We start from the raw sequence: 21,169 nt of genomic DNA, 5'->3' as shown, positions 1-21,169 counted from the left end.
CCGGAATTTCAAGAATGTCAAGTTTTCCTAAAGATTCTACAGCCTTCCGAGGATAAGTACAAATGTATCCGTACCGATCTGCGAGACTCTACTAAACCGGCTCATGACCCGTGAGACCTATGTAACCTAGGTTCTGATACCAACTTGTCACGACCCCAAATACCCTAGTCGTGATGGCGTCTATCACAATACTAGGCCAGCCAATACCACACGAACAACATGAAGACTTTTGTAAAATTCATTTTTTTTCTAAACAGATTAAGTCTCAAATCTTTCATTTTTGAAATATCAAAAGAAATATGCGGAAACAAGTACATAAATACATCAACACAACCCGAATCTGGTGTCACTAGTCATGAGCCACTAAGTACAACTAAACACTGTCTGCTTAATACAAAACAAGTCTGAAATATAAAGTACTAGGATAGGAAGGAGAAAGGCAGGGCTGCGAATGCCGTGCAGCTACCTTGCTAACTCCGAAAATACACAGATGCTGGTAAAAGCTCTCACTCTGATGCTTTGTCACCTGGATTTGCACACAAGGTGCAGGGAGTAATGTGAGTATGCCAACTCAGTAAGTAACTAAAGTAAATAAAGTTTGAGTGCAGTGACGAGCATTTAAAATCATTTGCATACTTTATCAAGAATCTCAGCAGAAATATCAAAGTGAAAATCTGCAGTTCAATAACCAAATAGCTCGTAGAAACTCCAGTTTCAATGAAAATCCTTTAAAACATTTATTCAATATTTTTCAATAGAGGCTCAGCACAAAAGAAGAATAGAAATAAAAAAATCTCATAAACAAGCCCCTCGGGCAAAGTAATACTCATAGGTATAGCCTCTCGGGCAAGCCTCTTAGTCACTCGTGACTCAGCTCTCGTCACTCAGTACTCACGCTTAGCACTCTAGCTCAATAGATATCTCATAATAATAACCGCTGAGGCGTGCAACCCGATCCATAGTATATAGTCGGCTACGCTCACTGGGTGTACAGACTCCGGAGGAGCTCCTATAGCCCAAGCGTCATATTGCTGCAGCGTGCAACCCGATCCAATACATATCACTGCGGTGTGTAGACCGATCCATATACATATAAATATCGTTGCGGCGTGCATCCCGATCCATAACATATATATAATATCTCTGTGACGTGATGCCCGATCCACAACATATATATAATCATCACCATTAAGTTCTCAACCTCTCTCAGTCATTAACCTCATGGCCACTCGGGCATTTCAGTAAAAATCAGGGAAACTCAGCCCATACAGTTGTCATATATTAAGAAGTAGAGTAATGAAACCGGATTAAACAATAAACAGGTAAAATATGACTAAGGATATACTTTCAAATCAAAACAGTGTGGAAAGTAGTAAAATACCCCTAAGGGTCTAAACAGTTCGGCACAAAGGCCCCAAACATGGCTTTCAACCCAAGTTAACAGATTCATTGCTAAAACATATGGATATTATATACAGTATATCAAAATATGCAACTATACAATTGCCACGGGACGGACCAAGTCACAATCCTTACGGGCGCACGCCCACACGCCCGTCACCTAGCATGTGTGTCACCTCATTTATCAAAATAGTAGGAAATTTCGGGGTTTCATACCCTCAGGTCTAGATTTACAATCGTTACTTACCTCAAACTGGATGAAATCATACTCCACAACGCCCTTGCCTCTCGACTCGGCCTTAACTCACGTTGAATCTATCCAAAATCAGAATCATAACAATATATGTTAAGGGAACGAAGCCCATGCAAAAATAATCAAATTACATCAAAAATTTCGAAATTGGTCAAACCCGACCCCTGAGCCCATGTCTCAGAATCCGATAAAAATCATATTAATAGAATCCTTATCTTCCCACAAGTTCATACATATCAAAAACATCAAATTCGGACCTCAAATGACCCCTCAAATCCCCAATTTTACCTCTCTAATTTCAAGCCCTAACTTCCCCAATTTTTCACCTTTAATCTCATAAATTTCATGCTTAACAACTAAAAATCAACATAGAATCAAGTTTTAGGTCCAGAAACTCACCTCAACGAAAACCCCCTTGATTCCCTCTTCAAAACCCTCTAAAAAGCTTCAACTCCGGATAAAAATGGTGAAAAACAACCCAAATTTCGCGAAGAGAAACTTATATACTTTCTTACCCAGGGATTCCGCACCTGCAGTCCTTTTCCCACTTCTGCGGTCTAAGCAACCGCATATGCGGTTTTTACTTATTGCCCTGGAACCGCATCTACGACTCCTAACCCGCACCGCAGTCTCGCAGGTGCGTTGCTTCTTCCGCACCTGCGGCTTTTGCCCTTTTCACTTGTGGCCGCATCTGCGGCTACTTCCTCGCTCCTACGGTCCCCTAACCGCAAGTGTGGTTATGACAGAACCATCAGCTTCAACTGCACACTCAAATTTCCAAACTTTCCGATAACCATCCGAAATCATCCCAAGGCCGCCGAGACCTCAACAAAAAATACGAACAAGTCACGTACCATTATTCAAACCTATACCAACCCTCGGAACACTCAAAACAAATCGAATCATCAAAACACCCTCGGATTTAAGCCTAAGGTTTCCAAATCTTCCGAATTCCGCAAACAATCAAAAAGTCTATCAAACCTCACCCGAATGACCTAAAATTTTGCACACACATCACAAATGACACAACAGATCTACTCCAATTTACAGAATTTCATTCCGACCCCGATATCAAAATTTTCACTACCAACTGGAAAACGCAAAATTCCAATTTCGCCAATTCAAGCCTAAATCTACCACAGACTTCCAAATTACATTCCAATCATGCTCCTAAGTCCCAAATCACCTAACGAAGCCATCTGAACCATAAAATCCAAATTCTGAGATTGTTTACTCAGAAGTTAACTCCCGATTGATTTTCCAACTAAATGGCCAACTTAAGAGACTAGGTGTCTCATATCACTCCAAAACTACTCCAAACCCGAACCAACCAACACGATACGATGAAATGAAGCTGAACAACACATAAAGAAGCAGAAATGGGGAAAACGGAGCGGTAACTCATGAAACGACCGGCCGAGTCGTTACACTTGTCTAAATATTTATGTCTGCCATCGCATGTTAGATAACCCGCCTATAGGAATTTTATTCTGGCAAATAAGTTCTGCTAGTATACTGTCTATTCTACTTCGCATGATTAGATACCATGCCTATAGAAAGTACAATAATCAAGTTCAACTTACAACATATTTAAATCTGCTTCTGTAGAGATCATGGCTATAGGCTTTAATTAATTATCATACTCGCCTGGCTAACCTGCATGTCTATAATGGTAGTTTCAAAAGTAGAATACATGCCTATAGGGATAACTATCACTTGTGCCAAGTATTAAAACTGGATTCAACATGGTGTCTTGCTAAATACCATTAGAAAACATGCTTATAAGAGTAACTAATTTTGAGCATTTTTTGTTGTCACTACTGTCAACTGTCGAGAAAATCACATAGATAACATGCCTATAGGTTTAAATGCTTATAATTGAAATCAATAGACAATTACAGAATCACCTAGAAATTACTTTCATAAATTGTCAGCATGTTTAAAATCCAGAATCACGTAGAAATCATATCTATAGGATCCAATAGCCTTAACTGTTAAAACTATCAACATGCTAATCTATTTGCGTGCATTTGCTGCTTAATGTAAATTGAGCCTTTTCTGCTCTTGTATGAAAATTCCAACTTGTTTTTTATGTAGAATAGTTTTACAATTTTGAGCAACCTAAGTTGAGTCTAGAACCATCCAAAATAGAGGTCTCAATGCCTCTAGGACCATAGGTAAGGGATGGATAGTGCACACATAGGATACGAGTTAGAATTGATTAGATCGCTTTAAGTGAATAACTAAAAGATAGTAATCGGGTAGCAGGAAATGATAGTCTGTGTCCGCTGAATAATATGAGTAACACCCCGCCTTGTGGGAGTTACAAAGTACTATTTATGTTATACGGGGTGATCCTTTAGGCTAAATAACTTAGGACTCCCCATCCCTATTAATTAATCCCCTCGCTTCTTTATTATAATAATTTACATAATTGAGTTCGGGCGGGACCCACATTTGTGGACCTCGAAGAGTGCCTAACACCTTCTCTTCAAGGTAATTTTGAGCCCTTACCCGATCTTTGGTGGCGCAAACTGGTTAAACAAAGTTATCTACAAATAAGTGCCCTAACGTACCTTAACCCGTCAGGTAGTGACTCTCTCTTTTTAAACCCTTTCTTAAAAGAGTTGTCACATGTCGAAACCTGATTTCGCGAGAAAAAGGGGTGACTCTGGCGGGGATATATTTAGGCTCTTACCATAAATGAACTTGATCTTTGTGAATTAGTCTTCTCTGATAAGCGTGTCTTTGTTATTTTGCTGATAAGCGCTCCCATTTTTCCCTTTTATTGCTACATACACATCTTTTTCCCCATTTCGCCTTTATATGAACTCACTAGTTAGGAGTAGCCGGGCTAAGCCCGGGCCCAATTATTGTGAATTTCTTTTTTCTCCTATAAAGTTGCATCCAAAAGTTGTAATTATAGTGTCTGTAAAAGATTGGAATTGATCGCGGCCGCTTGGTAATTTGGTGCTTTTGATTTTCGACATTCCAATGTAACACTTTGTTTGATTAAAATGACTATTCTCAAATGCTTTGTAAACTACTGTAGATGATTTAGAACTATAGTGCGATAAAAAATCGGAATAAACTGTGAAAATAGTTGATCAAATGAAAACACAGACCACCTGGTAATTTAGTGCTTTTGATTTTTGTTACTGTAATTATTTCTTTGACTAAAATTGCGATTATCAAATGCTTTGAAAACTGCTTAGATAAAGCTCTAGATGATTACATATTCCGCAGTTACGTTGCATTTAAAGTAAAATATTACAGTCGAAGGACAAGCGCAGTTCACAATTGAGATACCAAACAGGTGGTATGCATTTCCATAGACAGCGGAAAGTTACTTGGTGCACCAAAAGAAAACTCTTGATTCTCTGGCGTGCATCTTAGAATGAAATTTTTTCGCAAAAAATTTAAGCTCTCCGTAGAAATTTAGGACTTATATTCTACAATACGAAACCAAAACATTAGCAAATGGTGAATAATGAGAATTTTTTATTCAGAGCGTTAATTCATTAACAATGGAGAAAACCATGTCGCATAGAAGAAGTATACTAAGGTGTAGATTAAGCTACAAAAATAAGATAAGAGAATGTTATTCAAATGTACAAAATCAAGTTCACTTCCTTCAAACAATATCTTATTTCTTTCTCTGTACAACTTATATTAAGGCCAACTAACATAGGAGATCCTCTTCTTACTCAAATTTTCGGTAGTTAAAATCCCTAATCTAGCAAGCAAAAGACTACACTGGGAATCGATCATCATTCCTTAAAGTCTCATCTCCAAGAATCGGGACTCTCTAATGAAATGGTTTGTTTGTTAATCATTTCAACCAGCCTCTGAAATTCCTCCAACTTCCAATGTTCCTCCTAAATTGATGATCCCAAATGATATTTCATGCTTCTGTGGTTTAACTATTTTAAAGGTTTATAGCTTTATGAAGGTTGAATACCATGATGCAATTCTATGAGAGAGAGGAATACATAAACCAATACCTCAAAGAGTTGCATACAACGTATACTAATTAAATCAGCAGTGACAAATTTGAAAATCTCCGAGAGTTGGTGTAAGAGGAGCCACATCTTCTCTCTTGGAAAATGATTTTTTTTACCAAGTTAATAAAAAAAAAAAAGTAAAAAGTTTTTTGCGTTTTGTAGTGCTCAAACAATTTCCGTACTCTTGATGTAGCTCACTTATTGTGAAATATAAGTACTTCCTACATAATTTCCACAGCTTTCACTAACAATAACTTAATTTACATATGTTAAATCACAAATAGTTCGTTATATATCAGTTAAGAAGCTAAGTAGAGCTATGAAATTAATCAAGATGAAACAAAATAGAGCCATCATATTAATCAGGATGAAACAGAAAGCTAATAAAAGAAGCATGTCTAGCTTGTCAGCAGTAGTAGATAGCAGGGAAAGCTTAAAGAAGAAAAATTTCAGCAAAACTCACCCTTCAGCAAAACTCATGTTTTTTAGTTTCAGCAGTGCCAACTTGGGGAACAGGAGGAAAAAAAAAAGGACCACCAACCAATCGTAAAGAGAAAATTGAACAGGGCAAAACAAAATGAAGAAGGGGATCAACTATAATCAGAAGGGTTGGCAAATAGTACATTGTACTGAGAAAACTTGTGTTGGCACTTGGCAGGCAGGTTTTACAAAACCTACACGCGCTGCTCTTTGAATGTAGATATCCAGTTGGCACGGTATTAAAACAATGAGTCAAACTGATAAAATTCTAATTTTATCCTCTGGTTAGCAAGGACAACCCGAAGCTCGTGAAACTCTCCCTATTTAGAACCAGCGACCAATTTTGCAACAAAAACTGCAGCAGTAGATTTCAGCTTGCATCCGTATCTATAAGTTATACAAACATATGCACAAGGTCGCTTCTGGATGCGGTCTCTACATTCATTAAATATCAATACCTCTTATAAGTCCAAGCTTCAACATCAAGAACTTCATTCTTGAAAGATTTGAAAGCCAATAATGTTCTTCAGACCATACCGAATCCCATGAAGAGGACCTACAAAGAATAGAATCAAATAAATGTATATAATCCCTTTGAGCAAATTTAGAGAAAGCTAATTGTATATGAAGTTTTCTAATTAAGATTAAAAAACCAAGCAGGATTCATTTCTTAGAATAAAGTGAGAAGTGCTGGAATAATGGAGGATGATAAGAGTAGGCAGAATGCTAATAGCAGCAAGGGTATACAAGACGGGAAGAGGGCCAAGGGGAAGAGAGGAAGACCCATATATTTGTCTTTTGAAAGCAGTTGAACAGCCTCTTTTCCAATGCTAATTCTTCAGTATTGTGATAATGCATTCAAGGACAGGACCATACCTATGAAGCTCTGGAATTGCACATCATTTTGAGAATCAAATTACTCAATAACAAACAAAGTAGATTACATGAAGGGAAGCACTCATCATACCTTTTCAATCTGTCCAAAAATATTCCACTTAGCTCTACTGATGTAATTAATTTTTATTTTAAAAGTTGCCCAAGTTTGAGAATTTGATAAAACATCATATCATGTATCAATTAAAAAAATTAAAAATGACATACATTGGTACAACATAGTTGCTTAGTTAGTTTCTCCTATAAGTTAAAAGGACTAATTAAGAGGAACTTACACTCATATCCTCATCATTTTTGCCTTTGACTATCGGAGTATACAAGGTGATTGAACTTGTATGTTCCATGCTTTGCTTCTTGAGCATTCCAAGCTTCTGAAAAAGAATGAGCAACAAAAACAGAAATGACCTTAGCTAGTTTTCCAATTCATGGCAAGAGCAGTAACAAAAAGTTTCATGGAATTAGCTGTCACGATCCCGGTTCGCCCTCCGTGAACCATCGTGACGGCACCTAGTCTCTACGACTAGGTAAGCCTAAATTGCAGAAGAAAAACTAAAATTTGCGGAAGTAAAACAATTTAAAATAAGAATAAAGTAATAATAGTGTTTAAATGTGCCGCTCGACGTACACCATGTTTAACTCTTGATACCAATACGTAAATCCAAGACTTGGAAACCCACGAATCACAAGCTAAGAAAAATACTACATAGCTCTAACTCCGGAATATCTAATAAGAATAGAAAAATACAGAAGGGCTAAATACTAAAAGCAGGAATAGAAAGGACTCATCGGTCTGCGGACGCGGCAGATGTACCTCGAAGTCTCTAAAACAGTCGCCTCCCTCAAGGGGGTAGGCCTGAGTAGCGGTACCTGGATCTGCACATAAAAAACATGAGCAGAAGGGGCATGAGTACACCACATCGGTACTCAGTAAGTGCCAAGCCTAACCTCGGTCGGGTAGTAACGAGGAAGGTCAGGGCCCTACTGAGGTTAAATAAATAATAAGATGACAAGATAAGATAAACAGTACAATTGAGAATCTACAGTAAGAATCTACACAGGATAACAAGGAGTACAATAACGGAAACAGAAATAAAGGCAAACACCAGGAAGTACCACTCATAACAACGATGATAGCCGGAGATCTCTTGGTATCCCGAGGATCTCTTGGTATCCTCAATATATGCTAGGGATCTCTTGGTATCCCGAGGATCTCTTGGTATCCTCAATATATGCTAGGGATCCCTCGGTATCCCGAGGATCTCTTAGTATCCTCAATATACGTGCCATGGATCTCTTGGTATCCCGCACCTCAGTTCAGATCATAAATACGTACATGGGATCTCCCAGGATGCCGTCCCGTAGTCCCAAAGTAAAAAAACACACAGCAGCAACACAAGAATACCTAATTAAGCTAAATTTTGTACCAAGTAACAGTTATTTCTAGCCTAACATGCTTCACGTAATACAATTAAGGCAGTTTAAGCAAACATGCAATTAGGTCAACTAAACATGCTTTTCTAAACTAGCAATATGCTAAATTCGCAAGTAGAATAAAACAGGAAAAAAAAAAGAACTCAATTGAAATACTTAAGGAAAAACTGGAATTTCAACAATTAGCTCAAGTACGCGCTCGTCACCTCACGTACAAGGAATTTCAATTACCAAATATATCATATCCTAAGGGGAAGGTCCCCCACACAAGGTTAGACAAGTCACTTACCTCGAACCGGTTCAAAAATCAATCCGAAACCATGCTCTTGCCACTAGTACTCGACTCCAAATGACCCAAATCTATTAAGTTCAATTTCATAATGTAAATAACACTTCAAGTAACTAATTCTACAATTATATTCTAAGCTAATAAGCGAAATTAGGTAAAATGACCAAAATACCCCTTCGGCCCACGTCTCAAAATCAGGTAAAATTTATATTTTTAGAAACTTCGCACTCTCACAAGTCCAGTCATATCAAAAGTACCAATATCGGATCTCAATTCATCCCTCAAATCATCACTCAAAAGTCTCCAATTAGACAAGCCCTAACCCCCAATTACCACTGATTTTTCTTAATTTTTCATGCTTAAATATATAAAAATCACTCTAATAACGAGTTTAGGGACCAAAGACCTTACCCCAATGAACTCCTCTGAAAATCCCTCTTGAAAAGTGCTCCCCAAGTTTCTTCCCGTTTTGAAAAAAATGAAAAATGGCTAAATTTCGCGAAGACAAGAATTTATATGTTCTGTCCAGCGATTTTCGCATTTGCGGCCTTGGGACTGCATCTGCGGTCCCGCTTCTACGGAGCCAAGGTTGCATCTGCAACTTTTCATTTAATGGCCAATTTCCGCACCTGCGGTCTCCAACTCGCAGATGCGGTTCCGCTTCTGCAAAAAATCTCCCGCATCTGCGGAACCTGCTGCCCTCCCTCAATTTCGCTTCTGTGGCGCCGCACCTGCGGAACCCAAACCGCAGGTGCGGTTATGACAAAACCAGCAGCTGAAGCTGCAACTAAAATTTCAAAATCTTTTCGTCAATCATCCGAAATCATCCCGAGGCCTCCGGGACCTCAACCAAAGGCACCAACAAGTCACAAACTACTACCCAAACTTGTACCAATCCTTAAAACACCTAAAACAACATCGAAACCTTGAATTAACCATGGATTCAAGCCTAAGAACTCCAAAATTCTCAAAATACGCTTTCGATCAAAAAATCTATCAAACCTCGTCCGAATGACCTGAAATTTTGCACACACATCACATTCAACACTATGGAACTATTCCAACTTCTGGAATTCCATTCCGGCCCTCGGATCAAAATCTCATTATCGGATCGGAACTTCAAAAATTCAACTTTCGGCATTTCAAACCTAATTTAGCTACGGACCTCCAAAACACAATCCGAACACGCGCCTAAGCCCGATATCACCTAACGGAGCTAACAGAACCATCGGATTTCCATTCCGAGGCGATCTTCACACTGTTTCAACTACGGCCAACTTTCCAACACTTAAACTCTCATTTAGGGACTAAGTGTCCCAAAACTCTCCGAAACTCAACACCGAACATCCCGGCAAATTAAAATAGCAGAATTAAACTTGGGGAAAGCAGTTAATAGAGGATCGGGGCGTTAATTATTAAGACGGCCGACCGAGTCGTCACATTAGCGCTGTCACAGTATCAAATTGGCCTTTACATACTGGAACTTTTTCCCGTCTAATCCAAGTGTTCCCCGCAGTTTTTAGGACCCAACTTTCCACTGTCCCTATTTATGACTACAGATTATCAAACAGAAAGTGTCGCAACTATATAATAGAGGCAACTAACTTTATCATTGATTTAAAGCAAATATGAATGTACTAACTTAAGGTAAGGTCCCGGGAATAATAACCCCAGGGTCTCTTTGCTAAGAATTTGCATAACTTTCTATAGATTCTGACTTGCTTTGCAAAAGATCAAATTTACTTGGTGTATAAAATAGTTAGCAGCAAAAGCTTAACTTTTAGGATTCCGTTAATAGCATTCTGACTATTTTAGGAGACAAATCATGTGGTGACGGAGCGAGGCAAATCTATCATAATAGAGAAGAATAATTAATGATAAGTAGAATCAAATCATAAAGTGAACACAGAACAATCGGCGATCTTACTGTTAAGAGATAGTAAACTCTCCTCCTTTGGGCTTGGGACCGGATGTGTTACCGTATAAATAAAGTTCTTTTCGATTCTTCACATAAGAACCAACATGCAGATTATGCTGCAATAATTGAGTGAGAATCAATCTGACAGACCAAGGAAATTTTAAAGTAACCACTATTTTTTTTTTTTTGCAGTACACGTACTGATTCAAGAAAGTATGCTCTTGTTGTGCTGGGTGAACGAAGAGGGATTGGATCTTTAGATAGGGAACCCCAAGGTTACCATTTATGTATTCAAAGATGTAATACCCCTTCTTTCAGGGATCATGTCTTCAAGATCCACAATATGAACAAAATTCTGCCAAAAAAGTATATGATTAGTCAGCAAAAGTAGTATAAAATATGAACATTTAGAGACCACAGGTGTATCATGTTTTCTACCTCACCAATAAGTTGTGCCATTACATAATCAGTGAAAATTTTATTGTGACTGAAAATTCAAGGTCAAGCTTTTAAGCATACATAATTTAACACCAACAGTTTAGTTGTTCGAAGCAAAAAACTCGTTGGAGCAACAGATTTATGTGCATATCAATTTAAAAACCTACAGTAATAGTATAATTCAATTAAGCAGTAGAAGTTGAACTAATAAGTACAGATTTATTCGGGTTCAGTACTTCATATCCAATTCCAAATCCAGTAGTAGCTGAATTTGCACTCAAAAGTCGCATGCAACTACATTTGAATCCAGCAGCATTTACGATACTATCAGTGAAAGTATAGAATAAATTGTAAATCTTTAAGCAGATTGAGGCAACGTTAGCAAGCATCAGATTTTCTTATTGTTTTACATAGAGGTGCTCGGCAATCTAAGAATATAATATCTTAATATATATCTATAAGAAAAAAAACAACACAATGTAATCAATGATATGATAAACTCATCATATTCGTGACCAGTCTCACATAAATGCAACAAAAAGCACCCAAGGTACTTCGAAGAATGAAAAGAAAAATGAGAAAATGCAATCATCATTCCTTTATAAAGAATCGAACTTGAATGATATATGCACTTACATGTATAAACTTTGCTTGATTTTGCTGCTGTGGTGCATTTACAAGTAATCTCTTCAAGTTCACTTTAGTTTTGCTCAACCCCATGACATTCTTCTAAAATACTTTCTGCCAATAGAATCAAGAAAGTCAATCTTCCAAACCTCATCTGTTATTTAGTGAAAAATGTACAACAATATGCCAACTTTCTACTCATCACAACAGATTTTCTTTTATACAAATATAATTTTTATGGTCTAGCTCTAGTACACACTTCTAGATATATTCTTCAAATTTTAAAATTACGAACTAAAAAGAAATACTCTACATAATTCTAATTAAAAAGTTCCTCTTTTTCCTACTTCAATTGCCCAAATAATCACACATTCATGTATTTCTAATTCAAAACAAAGTAATAACTGAAACAGATTACTCTAAGTCTACAATCAACTCCAATACATTACAAATGCACAATGGGTCAATAAAATGAAGAAGAACCCACTTGAATGCATATTATAATCAATTCCACTAATGAGTCAATCCAATCACATAGAGAAAATAGAAAACCAAGAAAAGATTTATAGAACTCAGTTGGATTTCGTAAAAATTGTGTCTTGCTCGTTAACACCCATTTGGATTTCGTAATAGATATTGTTCATTTCACTCCCAAATCTAATGTTCTCGACGGAAAAGAAACAGAAAAGAAAAAAGATAGAGAGGGAGAAACCTTACAATTTTGTATCATGGATCAAACGATAAAGATTGAAAATCTTGGTAATTCGAATAATTCACGATCTCCTATCTTCTTTAATATAGTAAATGTAATTATACTTATAAGCCAGAATAAACACACACCAGATGGGAGAATCTAAACTGTTGCTATTAACTCTTCTACTCTTTATTGTCATCTTAGAATGAAACATCTGTTTAATATAATATAGACATAATTGACATGGTAGTGAAATAAATAGTAAGAAACAAATAGTAGTTACATGGGAATCACATGATGTGTGGTAAATATCAAGAAACATAGAACTTGAAGCGTCAAGCAATCCGTGAATTTTGGCAGGAGTAGCCAATAACATGTTCGTTATAATCAACCACTAAAACTGGAATACCATCCAAGGATTTTTAGCTGATGATCATATCAAAGAATAAGAAAATTTTCAATTGTAGATAACATAATATAAGTAAAAGTAAGAGAATGAGAAGCCATATAGTTGGCACTCGGATTACCGAGTTAAGTAATTTGCCCAGCGTCTTCGTTTTGACATTTCTTTTACTTCATTTGTTGAGATGAAAGCTATTGTGTTGGCAACTGGAGTAAGAAAGAAAAAAGGTTACGCAAAATACTTTATCAAAAGTAAGACATGGTAACATGTATATACAGAATAATGAAGTACGAAAAGAACGGTAAACCTACAAGATCATCTTATGCCAAAAACATCAACTAGCTGCCTTTCGAATGATTTCATCATAAACAATGCTACATGTAGAATGATCATCATAGCTTGTCGGCGTAGGTGGTCGAATCAGAAATTTTACACAGTTCGAATTTTTAGCTCTCGATAAAGCAACATAAAGTTGATCATGCGAAAATATAGGTTCCCACAAATAAATCCCTACAAAATCTAATATTTGCCCTTGTGCTTTATTTATAGTCATAGCAAAGCACAATCTTATTGGAAATTGTATTCTCTTAAATGAAATGGGCATTTTCTCATCCTGTGATGATAATAACGGTATTCTCGGTATAAATACATGCGTATTTTTGAAGTCACCTGTTGAAATCTTAGCACTTATCACATGAGTTTTAAAATCACAGCAGGTCAGTCGTGTGCCATTACATAAACCTTCATATGGATTTAAGTTACGCAATAACATATTGGGGCAATTCTCTTTCAAAGATAATTTATAAGGAGGCAAACTTGGAGGATTTAAACTGTGTAATAAATCTTCAAATTGTGTTTAATTATTCAATTCAATGGTCTCATCAATGCCGGTAAATGTTCTTACTTTTCCTGGAAATTGGTCAATAAGCATGTCATTGATTTCATTTATAAAATTATTTTTTGTAGTCAAAATTACATGAGAATTTGTACAGAATGTGTTGGAGTTGAACGAATTCAAATTTGGATATGTCACTGTGAATAGCTTATCTAAAGATTCTCTTTCGGTTGTGAAAGGGATAACCAAAGAATCAGGAAATTTAATCTAATTCGTTGAGCTATCTTGTTCTTATCTATTTCCAATTCTCATCAAATAATCATAAAATAGAGGATCTATTTTTGCTCTCATGTTCTTAGACAGTTGTAATTTTTCAAGTTCATACCAAATTCTAGAATATAACAAACTTTCATTGATGAAATCTTCTTTCTTTCCATTTCGCACAACAGGAAGAGTTTCTCTAAAGTCACCTCCTAAAACAACGACTTTCCCATCAAATAAAACATTTGTATTCATAAGATCTTTTAAAAGCAAATCAAAAACTTCTAGCATTCTTTTATTGCCATACTTCATCCCATATAATCAATTTTGCTTCTCGTATTAAACCTACTAGTGCACTTTGTTTGCTAATGTTACAACTGGAATGTTCATCAATATCAATAGGAATTTTAAAGTGCGAGTGTGCAGTACGTCCACCCGGGAGAATAGAAGCAGCAACACCTGAAGTAGCTGTTGTCAAAGCTATATATCTTATAGATCGTACAGTTGCCAATAAAGCACGGTATAAAAAAGTTTTTTCAGTTCCTCCTGGACCATCGACAAAGAAAGCACCTGCTTTATTCGAAAATATTCATCAGTAATCACATTATATGCTATTAGTTGCTTCTTGTTTAATCTCGTATGTAATAACACGTCTTCTTCACTTATAGTAATAGATTTTTCAAAATGAACTTCTTTTGCTTCTTTTGCTGCTATTGAAGGCCGAATAGTTTCTGGGATGAGTTCATACTCATTAACATCGTGGCCCATAGAATGTAAAATGTCGTTGATATGATTCAAAGCTTGGTATCGTATTTCTTTTCTTTTATTAGTTTGTAGTACTTTATAGTCTTCGGTCATTGACTCTTCAAAATTCTCCCATAATTGTCTTGGACTGGTAGGATTATAATAGACCAATAATGTAGCAAATAAACGCCTTAGGTTGTATGACATCTGATAACCTGCTGCTTCAGACATGAATTCTATCAAACTATTATCACAATGTAACAATCCTTTTTTCTCCACGGACTCTTTGAAAGTACTACAAGGTTCTCCGTTTACTGTTAAAAGATTGTTATATGATTTCGGTCCGCGTACATGCATTAGTAATAATCTGAGATAATACCGTTCACCTTCTGTTGGATGACACGTTATGATTCGACCAATAGAAGAGCGTTGTTTTCGAAGTGCCCAGAATTTGTTACTGGAGGACTACACAAAGTATTCAGGGAATTCCTTGTATAATAAATTTAGCTCTATAGAATCTTCATCTGTTTGGTTCATATAGAAGAATTCTGTTAACATCGTTTTTTGATCATCGGATTGTTCACAATCATATTTATATCAACATTGCTCTTAAAAGAAATAAATTGTTGGCCTTCAAGATGTAGCTGAAGATGATAAATGCTTGGAGACATTTCACTAATAGGAAAGCCAAAGAGACGCCATTAGGCTTCTGGAGGTGATATTCATCTGGTAGTCCGTTAGTCTTTCACTTCATCTATCTCTATGTTTGCATCATTATTTTGTACACTGAATGCAATTTTATCATGTCCTTTACAAATATACTTATAAAGATATTTCACGACTTTGATGTCAGAGCAAACTTCAACATTTATGTGACAATTATATTTGCCAAGTAAATATGGATTGTATGGAACAACCCAAGATTTATCTAAATCTTGCCCTCTCACATGCACAACTTCTCTTGTTCTTTTATATATAGGATACGAATCATTTCCTTTTGATGTTTGATCAACAAACTTTTGTGGGTATTTGAATTTGCAGCAATCTTTTTTCATACAATAATTTGTCGAGTTTAAACTACTACAAGGACCGTGCATCATATGCTTAAGAACAAGTTTGTGCAAATTTGGTTCTTTATTACTATCTGGTAATTTTGCTTTAATTATATCATCATATGCCTCATTTGTCAACAGCTTGTACTCATTACTTAATATAATAAGAAAATGAGCATGGGGTAAGCCTTGTTTCTGAAATTCCACAGTATACATAAAAGCAACAACTTTTCCAAAAATATTTCGTTTTAATATATCTGTCTTCAGCTCTTCTATTTTGGCCCGAAACACTCGACTAATCAAATCAGGTCTATTTTGTGCCTCATCACTTGATGATAAATGTTCTTCTATTTTCATCCAAGATGGGTTACATGTCATAGTTATAAACAGATCAGGTTTTTCCAAATGTTGTACCAACACAATAGCATCCACGTAACGTTGGCACATATCTCTAGGGCCACCTATAAAGGAATTTGGTAGAAATATTTGTTTTCCAACATTGGAAGCATCACGTTACCAAGTCGTAATACATCAAGAAGTCATTGCAGTACACTCATTCTAAACAAATCTTGATTGAATGAAACAAAATTCAATCTGTGTGTCTCCAATTTTATATACTTATCAACTGAATATTGCTGAAATAATCTACATGTATGTAGAATTTCATCTTCATCATCATTTCTTATTTGGAGCTTATAACAATAGTATTCACGAACTGAACAACATCTCTTTTGTTTTTTCCTTGTTCAAGATTTTGAGCTTCCATATCAAGATATCCATCAACAGAGCTAAACTTTTTTATATTTGGAAATTGTTCAGATTTAAATAAGGTGCAATTTCTAGGAATATTTTCTGGGTCGCAAAGCTTTTTAATACCACAATGCCATCCGCCTTGGCCAAATGGAAATAACAACGGGTACTGTAAAGGATTATAACATCCAAAATAATAGTTTACTTTATGTGTGCTATCGCTATGAGTATAAATCTGAACATGTGGTGCATGAGTAGCACCACTATCATTTCCATCAACCCATATTGCTGCAATCTCAATTGTAATAGGCAGATTATATACTCGTAGATCCAATCCAACATCACAATTCAATGCAATATGAAAGTTTTGCAAGTTTGGAATAGCTGTTAAAGATCGCAAAAAAATTGAGTATGGATTATCTTTTAGTATATCCATCAGTTCTTTCACTATTAATTCATTTATTTTGTCGGAACAAGCGATTCAATTTCCAACCTCGTTGTCATTATCATAAAAGTACAGTTGTAAGATTCTCGACCTTCTCTCTCTAGGATATAAATCATCTATAAAGTGATATATTTGTCCTTGAACTCTGAATGTATATATACAACGATTTCTCTTGGCTAAATCTTTGTCATAAGTGGCACCGAGTGAGGTAAAAGCGAATAGATTATTATATGTTCTAATGTATGTCTTAAAGTGTTTGGATTTTGCACAAGTTCCTGTATATAAATTTCTCAGTCTAAGTGGCATTCTCTCAGAAGTTAACTTAACTAAACCGTGGGCACAACAAAATCCAGGTGATTCATACTGAAATTTTTTTTTGCGAAGCAGAATTTACAGTTTGGAACTTTTTTTAACGGCACATAATTAGGGCATAATCGGATAATATTACTCATATTTCTCTTATTCTTTATGTGACCTGCATATGTCAAACAACCTTAAGGAATAGAAAAGAAGAAAATAAGGAACAACAGAGTTAAAGTGTTTTGTGGATACTAACCATCGACCAGAACTATTTCAGTAGTTGGAGCACTCGATTTACCTGAAGTACTTGATGTCGAACCTGGTTCAAGATAGTTGCCGATTAAATGTTTGCACGTAGTAAACGACGAAAAATAAGTATCATGATCAGTTGCAACTGGAATAAAATATAATTTGTAAACACAGAGATTGCAGGAGCGTAACCACTGCGCATACACACTCATATAGAAGACACATATGTGAGGAAATAAGGAATAATGACTTTGATATTCTAACCTATTTTTGAAATAGAACAAGAGCCTCCAACAATAACATTTTCCTGAATTGCAGACATTGATTCAGCAAGATTGATAGATTTTCTACTTCCAAGAAGACGATTAGTTGTTGCCTCTCTCTTTTTGAGGCGGCGTTGCAGCAGAAGTGCGTTCTTTTTAGTCGTGGCCATGTCACGATACAGTTCACGCCGCTTGGAATTCTTATCATGAGTTTTTGTTGTTATGCAAGGTTGTTTTCTTTTTTGTTGGTGATCCATTCACGAAGAAATTTAAGTTTTGTAAGTGTCAGCCAATCACTTTTGCAACCTAAAATTCAATGAATTTTTTTATTAGTTTGAAACAAAGACCATGCATGAACAATTGTGTATATTATTTTCTACAAATATTTAAAAGGGAACAACAGATAACACTTAGTATACTATAAATACATGACATCAAAATATAAAGAGCAAAGGCGTGTAATTTAAACGTTGCACCTTTTTCAATAAGAAGTTTATACAAATATTATACCAAGGACAATGGAGAGCAACAAAGCATCCACAAATTTTTCAGTACGGTAAAAAAATTTCAACATTAGAGCCCAAATAAGACAAAACCGTAAGAGTCAACCATTCTATTGACACAACATAAGCCAAAAATTGTTGCGCAAAAAAAAAACTTAACTCAGCTTGTCATCAATTGATCATCTGCTATTTAGATATACTTAATACCAATAATAAGCTTCATACATATTGTACTCTACATAATTTCCAAAACGATGAAGAGAAATGTATATTATAGTCAAATAAGGCAAAAGCATAACAACAAACTTTGCCATTGGTGCAACAAAGCTGTAGTAGAGTTTTGCTACTATTGAGATCTATCGATCAGTGACAACAAAGTTTTATATATTTCCACAAAATCACAATCAGACCTGGGACATATCCATTTTCTATAAATCCCATAATACTTCCAGAGACAACTATAAGAACTATGCATACAACAATTGAAGACATGACACATCCTTTAGAAAAATATATAACACATAAAATATATTATCATCTGTCGAGGACTTTAGCTACATCAAAGTTCTCCTTTGTTTAAACAAAATATCGTTAAGTACTCTATTCTTTATAGCTACCAAAATAAGAATGCATCATAGAGCTCATACAATGACAGCAAATACAGAGCTTGTAGGATAAAATGTAACTTAAGAGCAAGTATTACATTAGTTTTGACAGTCACCTAATATTTATAGCTTAAAGATTGCCAATCAACTATGAGACAATAATATTATTTTATAACATTTATACACCAAATACAGAGTTGTGCTTGTTCCTTATCCAAATCTATTGAAAGGATTAAACTTTTTCCATTAATAAATTATAGTAAGAGTAATAAAACTTAAGTGATTCTTGTTGCATCTAATATGTGTACCCCGGAGTAAATCACTTTGTAAAGTTGATAATCGTCTAAGCTTATTTATAGCTTAAAGATCATCAAATTGTAAGACAATAACATTACATTGTGAAATTTATATGCTAAATACAGATCTGTGGTCTTTCATTACAACCAGGAGCAGAAAAAAAACTTTTCATGAACAGTAATAGAGTTTTATGACACTAACTATTAAATCCAACTATGAATCTACAGTTATCACTTCATATTGTAATTCATTTTGCTAATATGAACTATTTCTATAAAGAAACTAATAAATATCATTAGGTACTTTATTCATTCTCAAATTTGGCTTGCAAAAGGTAAAATCATTCCAACACCTTTAAAAGCATAAACAGATACATCAAGATCACTGAACCCACCAAATGCTTCAAGAACAACATCAACAAATATACTCAAAGGGGTTAAATGCTAATTCTGGGAATTAAATTCGACCCCAACTGAAATGGGAAACAACGCTAAATATCCCAATTTGTTTTTCAACAAAAAAACCCTCAAATTACTTGAAAAGGAATGCACACAGTTAGTCCTTTAAATCCCATTTGGGGGGTTTAGGTTGCATTTTATTTCACCATTTTAAAAACTTAAAAAAGTTTTAGAAGACTAAAGAAGTTAAGAAACAAAAATATTCAAACACCTTTAAAAACAAAGGCTAATTGCTGAAGTCCAACCCCTGAGGGGACATCACCAGTCAACCCAGAAAAGAGTATCGCTAACACTTCCCTTGATTCAAAGTACTTTTGGTCAAGCAACAGAGTCCACAACCACTCGCAGTTTCTTCTGGACAAATGCAAAGAATTAAAGACCAATAATTTACTCAATTTAGACAATTTCTATACTATAGCAACCCGACAATTAGAGAATTAAGAAACCAAAACTCACCTTATAACTCAACAATCAACGCACATAAACTAAGCAGGAAGAGAGAAGACTCAAAGAGGAAGGAGTTGAACAACTATGAAAATCTAGAGAAAAAACCGTTCATTTTTAAGGGCTATGCATGGGAAAACCTGGGAAAACAAGGAATTTTAGAGTAAAAATAGTTGCAGATTTACAATTTATATGCGGCAGCTATTCCAAAAATCAAGAAAACAAGAAACTAAAACTCACCGTATAACTGTAAATCAAGGCGAATAAACTGTCCAGGAAGAAAGAAGGCTAAAAGAAACAAGGGAAATTGTAAGAGGAGGTGAGCAGCGATGGAAATTTTGAGGAAGAAACAGAGCGTAGAGACTAGGAAAATCGGGTGGAAACAGTGTAGATATGTTCGTTTGAGCGGTGTAAAGTAACGTGTCAAAATTAAAGTAGGGTTAACACGTGACTTATGCCAAAATTTTTGTAATTTTTCCAAAATACCCCGAACGACCCCAAGTTCCTCAAACTCTCTCTTATTAATAGTAGGAATATGCGATTCTTCGTTTAATTTAATTACAATATGTGTTTCCCCTTATTCCCTAATCATGTTCACCTGCTCCAAACTTTCTCTATATCATATCTCTCCCCAACCCTTAACCTTTTATCTGCTTTATTACAATTCTTTCATTATGCAGACTAAATTCCTCTTTGTTTTCCTTCCTTTTATGTCTTTACGTTCCATTCAATACTGCATTTACTGTTTTCAATGTGAAAATACTTGATAACATGTTATTTTGTCTTTGCATAAAGCATGCTCGTCATCATATTCCACTCGTGCGTATTAATACAATAGCCGCACTTGATGAGTGTCCACGCTCTTCCTAAATCACTCTTTAAATTTGGAAAGTCTTATTTGCGATAAAACTAGTCGATCAGCGGTGCAATCGATGGTTCCATACCTTTCCCCCTCAAGTTGTCCGCTTGAGGGTACCAGTCTAGACTCTTCTAGAAACCCCATTCTAAAATCAGTTGTGCATGTAACATGTCTAAACTTAGTATGAGTTAAAACACTGTCCGCACAATAACTCACTAAGACAAACCTTGTCCAAAGTCCGCCAGATTTCCATAGTCCAAATGGACGTAATC

General features: G+C 35.7%; 1 protein-coding gene across 17 annotated transcripts; it reads right to left on the bottom strand.

The window, feature by feature from the left end:
* Positions 1-6,236: 6,236 nt before the first annotated feature.
* On the bottom strand, positions 6,237-20,436 carry LOC107763530 (uncharacterized). Of its 17 annotated transcripts, none has more exons than XR_012711563.1 (13): positions 20,279-20,428; positions 20,051-20,178; positions 19,806-19,948; positions 17,733-18,037; positions 17,476-17,538; positions 12,957-13,038; positions 11,745-11,849; positions 10,872-11,025; positions 10,680-10,786; positions 8,753-10,601; positions 7,844-7,905; positions 7,308-7,403; positions 6,237-6,694 (listed from the first exon to the last, which is right to left on the bottom strand). XR_012711563.1 is itself a non-coding variant. In XM_075257122.1 (13 exons), exons 3-5 carry the CDS (start codon positions 17,986-17,988, stop codon positions 14,224-14,226), a joined length of 594 nt encoding a protein of 197 aa, XP_075113223.1. In that variant the 5' UTR covers positions 17,989-18,037; positions 19,806-19,948; positions 20,279-20,436; the 3' UTR covers positions 6,237-6,694; positions 7,308-7,403; positions 7,844-7,905; positions 8,753-10,601; positions 10,680-10,786; positions 10,872-11,025; positions 11,745-11,849; positions 12,957-13,038; positions 13,144-14,223. The 17 variants fall into 17 exon arrangements, 15 of the variants coding, with proteins under 15 accessions (XP_075113223.1, XP_075113221.1, XP_075113225.1 ...); XR_012711564.1 differs by having other exon boundaries at positions 19,806-19,945; XM_075257122.1 differs by lacking the exon at positions 20,051-20,178 and adding an exon at positions 13,144-14,498 and having other exon boundaries at positions 20,279-20,436.
* Positions 20,437-21,169: the final 733 nt, after the last annotated feature.

This window comes from Nicotiana tabacum, chromosome 7, assembly GCF_000715075.1.
Source record: "Nicotiana tabacum cultivar K326 chromosome 7, ASM71507v2, whole genome shotgun sequence".
Lineage (NCBI taxonomy): Eukaryota > Viridiplantae > Streptophyta > Magnoliopsida > Solanales > Solanaceae > Nicotiana > Nicotiana tabacum.
Note: the sequence above shows the minus strand (reverse complement) of the source record. Positions and strands in the feature narration are given on the sequence as shown.